The 12363-nt window shown below is 42.2% G+C and overlaps 1 protein-coding gene across 3 annotated transcripts; it reads right to left on the bottom strand.

Moving 5' to 3' along the window:
* Positions 1–3211: 3211 nt before the first annotated feature.
* Positions 3212–10834, bottom strand: wiza (WIZ zinc finger a). 3 transcript variants are annotated; one of them, XM_053232172.1, is made up of 10 exons: positions 10695–10834; positions 9493–9858; positions 8782–9315; positions 8278–8556; positions 7569–8078; positions 7153–7410; positions 5231–5445; positions 4488–4662; positions 4088–4238; positions 3212–3765 (listed from the first exon to the last, which is right to left on the bottom strand). In XM_053232172.1, exons 2-10 carry the CDS (start codon positions 9845–9847, stop codon positions 3606–3608), a joined length of 2637 nt encoding a protein of 878 aa, XP_053088147.1. In that variant the 5' UTR covers positions 9848–9858; positions 10695–10834; the 3' UTR covers positions 3212–3605. The 3 variants fall into 3 exon arrangements, with proteins under 3 accessions (XP_053088147.1, XP_053088149.1, XP_053088150.1); XM_053232174.1 differs by having other exon boundaries at positions 8782–9312; XM_053232175.1 differs by having other exon boundaries at positions 9511–9858.
* Positions 10835–12363: the final 1529 nt, after the last annotated feature.

The following is a 12363-nucleotide window of genomic DNA, read 5'->3' as shown; positions in this document are numbered from 1 at the left end:
ATAAACACTGTACTATACACTCTAATATACACTTTAATAAACATTTTAATAAACACTGTACTATACACTCTAATATACACTCTAATATACACTCTAATATACACTTTAATAAACACTGTACTATACACTCTAATATACACTCTAATAAACACTCTAATATACACTTTAATAAACATTTTAATAAACACTGTACTATACACTCTAATATACACTCTAATATACACTCTAATAAACACTTTAATAAACACTGTACTATACACTCTAATATACACTCTAATAAACACTTTAATAAACACTGTACTATACACTCTAATATACACTCTAATATACACTTTAATAAACACTGTACTATACACTCTAATATACACTCTAATAAACACTCTAATATACGCTTTAATAAACATTTTAATAAACACTGTACTATACACTCTAATATACACTCTAATATACACTTTAATAAACACTGTACTATACACTCTAATATACACTCTAATATACACTTTAATAAACACTGTACTATACACTCTAATATACACTCTAATAAACACTTTAATAAACACTGTACTATACACTCTAATAAACACTCTAATAAACACTTTACTATACACTCTAATAAACACTTTACTATACACTCTAATAAAAACTTTAATAAACACTGTACTATACACTCTAATAAACACTTTAATAAACACTGTACTATACACTCTAATATACACTCTAATATACACTCTAATAAACACTTTAATAAACACTGTACTATACACTCTAATATAGACTCTAATATACACTTTAATAAACACTGTACTATACACTAATATACACTCTAATATACACTTTAATAAACACTGTACTATACACTCTAATATACACTCTAATATACACTTTAATAAACACTGTACTATACACTCTAATATACACTCTAATATACACTTTAATAAACACTGTACTATACACTCTAATAAACACTTTAATAAACACTGTACTATACACTCTAATATACACTCTAATAAACACTTTAATAAACACTGTACTATACACTCTAATATACACTCTAATATACACTCTAATAAACACTTTAATAAACACTGTACTATACTACACTCTAATATACACTCTAATATACACTTTAATAAACACTGTACTATACACTCTAATATACACTCTAATAAACACTTTAATAAACACTGTACTATACACTCTAATATACACTCTAATATACACTTTAATAAACACTGTACTATACACTCTAATAAACACTTTAATAAACACTGTACTATACACTCTAATATACACTCTAATAAACACTTTAATAAACACTGTACTATACACTAATATACACTCTAATATACACTTTAATAAACACTGTACTATACACTCTAATAAACACTTTAATAAACACTGTACTATACACTCTAATATACACTCTAATATACACTTTAATAAACACTGTACTATACACTCTAATATACACTCTAATATACACTTTAATAAACACTGTACTATACACTCTAATATACACTTTAATAAACACTGTACTATACACTCTAATATACACTCTAATAAACACTTTAATAAACACTGTACTATACACTCTAATATACACTCTAATATACACTTTAATAAACACTGTACTATACACTCTAATAAACACTTTAATAAACACTGTACTATACACTCTAATATACACTCTAATATACACTTTAATAAACACTGTACTATACACTAATATACACTCTAATATACACTTTAATAAACACTGTACTATACACTCTAATAAACACTTTAATAAACACTGTACTATACACTCTAATATACACTCTAATATACACTTTAATAAACACTGTACTATACACTCTAATATACACTTTAATAAACACTGTACTATACACTCTAATATACACTCTAATATACACTCTAATATACACTCAAACACTTTAATAAACACTCTAATATACACTCTAATATACACTCTAATATACACTGTACTATACACTCTAATATACACTCTAATATACACTCTAATAAACACTGTACTATACACTAATATACACTCTAATATACACTTTAATAAACACTGTACTATACACTCTAATAAACACTTTAATAAACACTGTACTATACACTCTAATATACACTCTAATATACACTTTAATAAACACTGTACTATACACTCTAATATACACTTTAATAAACACTGTACTATACACTCTAATATACACTCTAATATACACTCTAATATACACTCTAATATACACTCTAATAAACACTTTAATAAACACTGTACTATACACTCTAATATACACTCTAATATACACTTTACTATACACTCTAATATACACTCTAATATACACTCTATTAGAGTGTATATTAGTGTGTATATCCGAGTCCTGATACACACCTCTACAAAAAAAAAAAAAAAAAACAGTTGTGAATTATTTAATTCCACTCATAAATACACACACTCAAACACTCACACACATAAATACTCACACTCAAACACTCACATAATGTTATGTTTCTCACAATTTATTTTTAATGTCAGCTATTAGGGACCACCCACACACACACACCCACCCACACACACACGCACACCCACACACACGCCCTCCCACACACACACGCACACCCACACACATGCCCTCCCACACACACACGCACACCCACACACGCCCACCCACACACCCACGCCCACACACGCCCTCCCACACACCCATGCCCACACACCCACGCCCACACACGCGCACACACACACGCCCAAACCCACACCCCCACACACGCCCACCCACCCACACACCCACGCCCACACACACCCACCCACACCCCCACACACCCACGCACACATGCCCACACACACACCCACACACGCCCAAACCCACACACCCACGCCCAAACCCACACACCCACGCACACATGCCCACACCCACACACGCCCACACACACCCCCACACACCCACGCACACATGCCCACACACACACCCACACACGCCCAAACCCACACACCCACGCCCAAACCCACACACCCACGCACACATGCCCACACCCACACACGCCCACCCACACCCACACACGCCCACCCACCCACACACATGCCCACCCACGCCCACACACACGCCCACCCACGCCCACACACACACATGCCCACACGCCCACACACACGCACACACACACCCACACACACACCCACACACACACCCACACACAGACACAGAGGTATAGAAATGGAAATTTTATTGTGTGCATGTACAAATGACATTCAGTGAATTAAACACCTCAAATAAAAGAAAACAAATCAGTATTTTGGTCCTGGACATCTGAGTACAGATCAACACACGCACACAGCATGTTGGTGTAACAGAAAAGCCATCTCACACTGTATAAAACACTTTTTTAAAAATCACCTTCCACATGGTGAGGTAAAACTTCACAGAGTGAAGAGGGTAGTGTACATTCAGGTGGTGCGCCCTTCTTAGGCTATCTCAGTAGTGTCCATCGCATCACTACCCCTAACCCTATACACTTGTCTTCTTTACATATTAAAAAGTTACAAACAAATTATAAAACAGTTAGTAAATTAAAACCACTGAGTGTGGAGATGCTCCACCTCCCTACACAGCCTGGCCAATCAGCTGAGCAGATTCTGAATGGGGCAATATGGGGGCGGGGCTGTGGGCATGGTCCGGTTTGAGATTAAGGATGTGATGTCGCAGATGGATGAGCCAGTCTTCTTGCACAGAGAGGGGTCCACTGAACACCTGCTCACAGAACCTACACACACACAAAATCAGACATTTACATTTATGGCATTTGGGAGACGCCCTTATCCAGAGCGACTTACATTTACCTTTTTTTTTTTTTTTTTTTTTTTTTTTTTTTAATACAACTGAGCAGTTGAGGGTTAAGGGCCTTGCTCAAGGGCCCAGCAGTGGCAGCTTGGTGGTGCTGGGGATTGAACTCATGACCTTCCGATCAGTAACCCAACGTCTTAACCACTGAGCTCCCACTGCCACAGACAGGTGTCCGTGTGTCCGTATGCGATGTGCACGGGTGTGTGTGTGTGTGTGTGTGTGTGTGTGTGTGTTCAGCTCACCTACACTTCAGTGAATAAATCTTTCCCACCAGTTTAACCAGGCTAGTTTCAGGTGGGCGGGGCACCAGAGAGGGGGCATTACCCACACGCTTCAGAGACTCCGCCCCCTCCATTCCTAGAGGGAATAGTTTAGGAGGCCGACGGTCAGAACCTGCAGGGACAATAAACACACACACACACAATAATATACCTGCCACACCCTGTGTATTTCACTCAGTCTGACTCAGACTCACACAGAGTACTTACACAGAACACACTAACACTCAGTGCACCATGGAGGGTGTAGAAGCCGTTATTCCCTGCCTTAACTAGTGCATTTATTGTTAATAATATACGCTGTACCTAATGACTAACGGGTAATGAAAGCTGAACAGGAAGTGAAGTCACCGTGTTTTATTACCATGGTTAACAGCTGAGTGGGGGGCGGGGCGATGAGATGACAATTTCCTATGGGAGGAGGAAGAGCAAGAGAGACCCGACCCAGTTTTACCCTGCCGAGCTGCAGGAGAGGGGCGGCTTACACCGGAGCGGGCGGAGTCAGCATCAGAGGAGCGAATGGGAGAGCAGATACGCCTCTGTCTCGCACACACACGCGCGCACGCACACGCACACACACACACACACACAGTTTCAATCTTTGTTGTATTTCTACGTAACAGGAGTGTCCTGTATATATTGTCTATGTCTCTATGTGTATCTGTGTCTGTCTGTGTGTGTGTGTGTGTGTATCTGTGTGTGTGTCTGTCTGTGTGTGTGTGTATCTGTGTGTGTCTGTGTGTGTCTCTGTGTGTATCTGTGTGTGTCTCTATGTGTATCTGTGTGTGTGTCTGTCTGTGTGTGTGTGTGTGTGTATCTGTGTGTGTGTCTCTGTGTGTATCTGTGTGTGTGTCTCTATGTGTATCTGTGACTGCCTGTGTGTGTGTGTGTATCTGTGTGTCTCTATGTGTGTGAGTGTGTGTATCTGTGTGTATCTGTGTGTCTCTGTGTCTGCCTGTGTGTGTGTGTATCTGTGTGTGTGTGTGTGTGTCTCTGTGTGTATCTGTGTCTGCCTGTGTGTGTGTGTGTATCTGTGTGTGTGCGTGCGTGTGTCTCTGTGTGTATCTGTGTCTGTCTGTGTGTGTATCTCCGTGTGTGTTTGTGTACCTTGCGTATCTGTGGTAACGTCCCCTGCATGTAGAGTTGGTGAAGGGCTGCGACCTTCTCAGGCTCTCTGCTCATCCATTGGCTGAGAGCAGCAATTGGTGATTGGCTAGAGCTCCACTGCTCCCCCTGCTGGCGGAGGTGAGCGCGTGCATGACTGGCTAATGCCTTCCTGTTCTCAAAGTCAAATCCACACAGCTCACATGTAGCCTCACACACTGCAAGCACACACACACACACAAACACAATCAGATTTTTTTTTCACTTGAGTTTAGATGACTTTTCTTATTTACTAACAAATCTTGAATTTTATGACAATTTATTTAACTTTTTTGGTTTAACTTTGTTCTGTATTATTTTAGGTGTGGCAGCATCACTGCTCTGAGATTTCCTGATCACAGAGCCAACAGGCTGAGAAGGTCAGTGCAGACATCTCTATCTCCAGCTCCTCCAGGGGGACTGCACAGACGTTCCTGAACCGACTGTGAGCTATAATCTGTACAGCAGGACCTGCGCCTGCGCCGGGGTCTCTGCCCAGTGGGACGTGCCTGATACAGCACACACACACACACACACACACACACACACACACACACACACACACCCAGCAGCCCTGAGGAGGAACCTAATTTCTGCCTCCTGTACTTGTGACCTTATTCTTTCAGTCACTACTCACAGTTTGTGACTATAGGTGAGGATACAGATGCAGACTGACGAGTAAACAGAGAGCTTCATCTGCAAACTGAGCTCCTGCTTCATCTCCACAGACCGGCACAGTGACTGTAACCCTGCTGACGCTGACCCAATCCCATTTGTTAATCTCACACGCTCTTCTTCCACGACTCATGAATAATTCAATTCAATTTTACTTGTATAGCACTTTTAACAATGGCCACTGTCAAAAGCAGCTTTACAGAAATATATAAAGTCAAGATATAAATTTTAAACTTATAAATTTATCCCTGGAAATGAATAAGATCAGTGGAAGGGCAGTGCAGTGGTAGCTCAGGGGTTAAGATACTTCTGATCGGAAGGTCACAAGCTCAAAAAAAATGAGTCCAGATCCCAGCACTGCTAAGCTGCTACTGCTTAACTATGAAATAAATGCAAGTCACTCTGGATAAGGGCGTAAATGTAAAGATCCCAAATTACTTAACCTCTTCCACCAGGGACACAGTCTCTCTGCTCATCTCAAGTAGGAGTCAACACTCTCCTTACTCGCTTAAGCTTACTTAAAAGAGCTTGTGCACCTGAAAGTCTTTTTCCATGGCCTCTCCAAACTCCTCTCACGTGTGAGTTTTTGCTTCTGCAGCTGCTTTCGCCGCAGCCATTTTGGCTCTCACATGGCTCTCAGCTGAATCAGGAGAGCTCTGTGAATGCTCTATGAGCATTACTTGGAAGGTCTGCTTCAACTTCACAGCTACTTTTTTTCCAGAGAGCCATCAGCTCTCTGAGCGTCGCCATTGGTGAGCCGTGAGCCGTCCAACTGATGACGCCGAGTTGGCGCAGGCAAGAGCAGGTATGGCTCGCCAAACTCTGAGTCTTCTTAAAATTCTCTCCACATTACTTGGAAGCTCTGCTTCAACTTCACAGCTTCTCTTATCACTGGTGTCCACCAGCATGGGTTAGGGTTACTTCCATGACAAGGCTTCAGGGGAGGGTCCCAGTAACCTTAACTTGAAGTACCAAGTCTTTTTGTACCTTTCACAGGGGGCTTTAGGACCACTCTTTGTCTGACCTCGGCAATAAGCTCCCGGGGAAAGAGCCCTGAGGTTCACTGATGTACGCAAACCCCTTTATCACCACGAGGTCTCAATGGTTCTTAACAGCTTTAGTGAATTTATTTAGCTGCACTCCACATTGACTTTGTTCCTTGAACACTACAAGAGTTAAATGCTACAGAAGTGATGGAGCAGCAGATGTACCTGAACCTGTGCCGTCCGTCTCTGTCTTCTCTCTGCAGAAGTCCACAGGTGACGGTGTGTCCTCTGACCCCTGCCCTCTGCCCTCTCTGATCATCAGCTCGTGCAGCGTGTCGATGGGTGAAGCGCACGGTGCCCACTTCACTCCCAGTTGGCGCAGGTGAGCACGGGCGTGGCACGACAGAGCTTTACGGCTATCAAACAGATCACCACAGTAATCACACCTAACAGGCTCGGCCACGCCCACCTCCACCTGGGGGACTGATAGAGACACACACACAGACTTAATAAATAATCTGGTATGGTATTATTTGTGAGATCAGGTGCGTACTGATGTTATTCATATCACAGTAACATTATGATTGTAGCAGAAACTTCACAGAGGACAATAAAAAGGAGAAAAGAAGCTCAACACTTACCTGTAGTTAGATTCTGATTGGCTGAAACTGTAGTGAGATCAGCAGCTGATTGGACAGTAGTTAAATTCAATTGAGGTGGAAGTGGAGGTGTGGTTTTTGTTTTTGTAAATTGTCCAGTGGAGATGTCCAACTCCACCGGCTCATCCTTCGGTTTGGACACGACCATCCTCGAGCCCTTTCTGGCTTTGGGCACTCGGACAGGGGTGGGGCCTGGTGCAGGAAGAGGCGGAGCATCAGATGGAGGCTTGGGCAATTGGGAATGGGAAGGGCCTGGTGCAGGAGGAGGCGGAGCTTCAGATGGAGGCTTGTGTGTGGTCTGCGTGGGTTGAGGTAAACTACTACAGCTACGGCGAGCCATCAGCTCTCTGAGCGTTGCCATCGGTGAGCCGTGAGCCGTCCAATCGGTGACGCCGAGTTGGCGCAGGTGAGAGCGGGCATGGCTCGCCAAACTCTGAGTCTTCTTAAAATTCTCTCCACAAAACTCACAGTTCGCAATCTTCGATGAAGCACCTGACAGGAAATAACATGACATCACTTAAGCAGCACTGAGGTTTGGGCTGAAAAGAAATACACACACACACACACACTCACACACACTCACACACACTCACACACACTCACACACACTCTCACACACTCTCACACACTCTCACACACTCTCACACACTCGCACACTCTCGCACACACACGCACACACACGCACACTCACTGTCTCTTGGTGTTTTCTCTCTTGCTGGTGAGGGCTTCCTCCTTTTAAGAGGAGGCGGGGTTAACAGAGCAGTGGGTGGGTCCTGACCTGCTGGCCCCACCTCCTTTTGCAGCAGATCATGCAGGACCTGTATGGGCGGGGCTTTAGGGTCCAGCTCCACTCCAAAATGGCGCAGGTGAGCTCGAGCATGACTGGCCAGGCCCTTCTTCGTCTCGTACCATGCCCCACACAGCTCACACACATGTACACAATCACGCTGGGACACACCTGACATCTCCACTGTGTCCACACACACATACACACACACACACACACACACAGGTCAGGTCTGAGCTCATGATTCACAGTTCATGATATTTTCACAATATTATTATGTTCACCTGCAGGCTTTTCTACTTTACTCTTTAAAATGCACCTCACTCCTGCAGCATGGGATCTGTGTGTGTGTGTGTGTGTGTGTGTGTGTGTGTGTGTGTGTGTGTGTGTGTGTGTGTGTGTACTCACCCAGGTCGAGGTGAGAGTCTGTTTCCTGTGGAGCTCCCAGTGGTTTGGACAGAGCTGGCAGAGTGGGTGGAGTCTTGGGTGGTTTGTTAAGTGGTTTGTGGTGATGGACTGGAGATGATGAGGATGAGGAGGATGAGGAGGATGAGGAGGAAGAGGAGGAGGAAGAGGAGGAGGAAGAGGAGGAGTCTCTCAGTGACGCAGGGACTGGAACACACTGTCTCTTCACCAAATCACCAATTTTGATCTTCAGTTTGGTTCCTGAACTGTGTTTAGCTCCAGGTTTCCTGGTGTGTTTGGTTCCGTGTTGGGTGTGTGTTGTGTGTTTTGTGGTGGTGCTGTGTGTATATGTGTGTTTGGGTGTAAAAGGCAAAGCCCCGTCCCTCTCGGTGATCAGTTCGTACAGCAGGCTGATGGGGGCGCCGCTGCTCTCCGACACACACACACCCAGCTGACGCAGGTGCGACCGGGCATGGCTCGATAACCCTCGCCGAGTCTCAAAACACGTACCACACACCTCACACACATGCATGGCTGCTGTCGAAGCAAACATACACACACGCATGCGCGCGCGCACACACACACACACAGTCAGTGTGAAATCTGCACCACCTGGTTGAAATTATCAGACCTCTGAGAACACGGTTAATAAAGTCAGCACTTTCATTAAACATGTATGTGTGTTTGTGTGTGTGTGTGTGTGTGTGTACTTACACTCAGGCTCATCATCACCTGTTTGCTGCTCATTAACAGGAAACTCAGCAGCACTCTTTCCCGCCATCTCTCCAGCCTTCTCCGCGACTCCAGCCTTCTCCGCGACTCCAGCCTTCTCCGCGACTCCAGCCTTCTCCGCGACTCCAGCCTTCTCCGCGACTCCAGCCTTCTCCGCGACTCCAGCCTTCTCCGCGACTCCAGCCTTCTCCGCGACTCCAGCCTTCTCCGCGACTCCAGCCTTCTCCGCGACTCCAGCCTTCTCCGCGACTCCAGCCTTCTCCGCGACTTCAGCCTTCTCCGCGACTTCAGCCTTCTCCGCGACTCCACCCTTCTCCGCGACTCCACCCTTCTCCATGACTCCTCCCACTAGAGAGAAAATCCGAGCATAGAGTGAAGGTGACCATAAACTGATGAATAAAGAGTGTTAGATGCGAGAAAGTGTAATGTCACTAGCGCTGTGAGGGAATTTTACACGTAATGACAGTGAGAAGGTGAGATGAAGATTTTTTTCAGCCAGCTGTATTAACACCACCAGCACTCAGGACAGAGCTGCATGTGAAACAAAAATCACTTCGTAGAAATAAACGTCTAATAATCTCCCTGAGGATTCAGCACAGTTTCTCTGGATGATGAGGAGTTTATAATGAACTCAGCTAGAGTTGTGCTGCATTTAATTTTTAAAACAATATAAACCAATACACAGATTTCTTGCTCATTATTTAATGCTGTAGTGATGTGTTATTATGCAGAATAATAAAATAAGAATAACTGTTAGTCTGAATAGATTAGAACAGTAGTGTATTGAGTTTAAACTTCGATCATTTCCACAACACTCATTTTTTATTACATTAAAGTTTCCATTTATTATGTTTAAGTTTACACCACATAGTTCAGTATGCAGATTTTAATATACACTTGGTGAAGCTTTGGACTCGTGTTCACACTGCTATAATAAACACATTGAACTTTACTAAACCTAATAAACTTATTTAAATTCACGCCTATAAAATAAACTTTTCCTTTCATAACAAAACCATGCTTTAGCTACTTAACTAGCCTTTGGCTCGCTAATAAGAGTTTAAAATGCTCTAAAACAGACTGAATTATCTCCAAATTACTAACACAGCACATCAGCAATGCAGTTATCATTCTCACAGTGTGTTTTCTGCATAAAATAAATATTTTAAAGTGATTTATTTTACCTGTATGTAAGGGTCTGTTAGCAACACAGCGCTATTGTTTGGGATCAGCCAGGAGCAGGAAGTCCTGATTAATCGATCCAGAACAATCGATCTACAGTCAGCAGACGAAAATAATCGATCAACCCAGAAACTGATCAGTAAAGGAAGTGTTATAAATCGAATGAGATTTTGAATATTTTAAAAACAAAATACAAGTGAAAAATGAATAACAGTAGTAAAGATGTGGTCAAGAAACAGCGAAGAAAGAACGCAAGCAAGAAAAAACAAAACCAAAATGTTTTAATAATTTGAACTTATTAGAAAAGATTTTTATAATGGATGTGTAAAATCTGTTTATAGGAAATCATTTGCTGATTTGATCTTAAAATGAGATATTTACCCAGCATGCATTTAAAACATTTTATTATCAGTATGACTTGAGAGAGAAGCATACAGTCCAAAACCCCTTTCACATTACATTAAGTTGGAGGTGGAAGTGAAAGTATACTCTGCTTGTGGTGGAGGTTTGGGTGGGAAGGGAACCTGCACTGCCAGTAAGCAATCCCCATTTATATCAGCCAAATATTAATCTTCATGAAGTCCTGATTCACAACTCCATACATGTTAAATTCCACTGAAATACTAATTAACTCTTCTGAGTCACCAGTGATTTCAGAAATGTTGTTATTTGACGGATAGAAGACGATTTGCTTGCATTTATGGATGTTCTATGGATGTTCTGCTAGTGGCCAGAAGTGGGAACTATAACGAGTTACAATAGACTCTCGTATGGGCAGAATTTTTCCTGCTCCATGAACATTTCAGTGGAGGAGGAACAGAGAGGACAGTTAATGACGAGGTGACGGATTGGGTTAGTTTAAAATACTCCACAGCCGCCAAGAGCTTGTCTTACAGTAAATAATCTGAATTAAATGTAAAAAAAAAAAAAAAAAAAATCCACAAAATGGCAAAGTGTAAGTGCAGACAGCATGTGTATGATGTACAGAACCATTTCTATTGTAAAATATGTAGTAAAGATGGAGAGAGGGTAAAGGGGACTATGGAGTGAATAATGTCTGTACATCAGAAATACTTGTGAAATAGAGAAAAAAAAGAAACATCTCAATTTTCCAATGCTAAAATTTTGGGACTAAAATTTTGTGTGGATGTTGAGATGTAGTTGGGCTGGAAGTTTTGCTGAAACCTGTAAACCCTGGTTAATTATATTACTTTGAACACAGTTGAAGGTATAAAACTGCTCTAAAACCACTCAGAATGAGCTGCTATACTGTACACTGGATGCTTATGTTGTTGAGAATTCCCTTTTACAGAGTTACTCTAAAAATTCACTAGGTTCACTAGATTGTAGCCTGTAGCACAAGTCAAGGGTGATAAATTCACAACTTCATTTAGTTTGAGGCTGTGTTGTTGTTAATGTTGTCCTGCTTTAACTGCTGCTAGCAATGAGCAAATTACTCAAGTGACAGAAATGACTCAGCAGATAAGGACTTTTTTTTTTTTTTTTTTTTTTGAGTTGCACAATGACATCCAGCCATACATGTTCGAGCCAAAATATACAAAGGAAGCACTGTGCAAATGCTAAATGGTGGTGTAAGAGTGGCAGCTGTCTTCCTGTATGGACCAAAGATAAAAGCATATGAAAGTAAAGTATATGCCATAAATGGGACGT

Source organism: Pangasianodon hypophthalmus, chromosome 2 (genome assembly GCF_027358585.1).
Source record: "Pangasianodon hypophthalmus isolate fPanHyp1 chromosome 2, fPanHyp1.pri, whole genome shotgun sequence".
Lineage (NCBI taxonomy): Eukaryota > Metazoa > Chordata > Actinopteri > Siluriformes > Pangasiidae > Pangasianodon > Pangasianodon hypophthalmus.
Note: the sequence above shows the minus strand (reverse complement) of the source record. Positions and strands in the feature narration are given on the sequence as shown.

Bases quoted from the DNA above. Each gene is read 5' to 3' on its own strand.
- wiza (XM_053232172.1), bottom strand. From the start codon at position 9,847: ATGGAGAAGGGTGGAGTCGCGGAGAAGGGTGGAGTCGCGGAGAAGGCT. The intron at 7,411-7,568 runs GTAAGTGTTGAG...TGTCTCTATCAG, and splicing joins CAATCAGAATCTAACTACAG to TCCCCCAGGTGGAGGTGGGC. The intron at 4,239-4,487 runs GTAATAAAACAC...TTGTCCCTGCAG, and splicing joins CCACTCAGCTGTTAACCATG to GTTCTGACCGTCGGCCTCCT.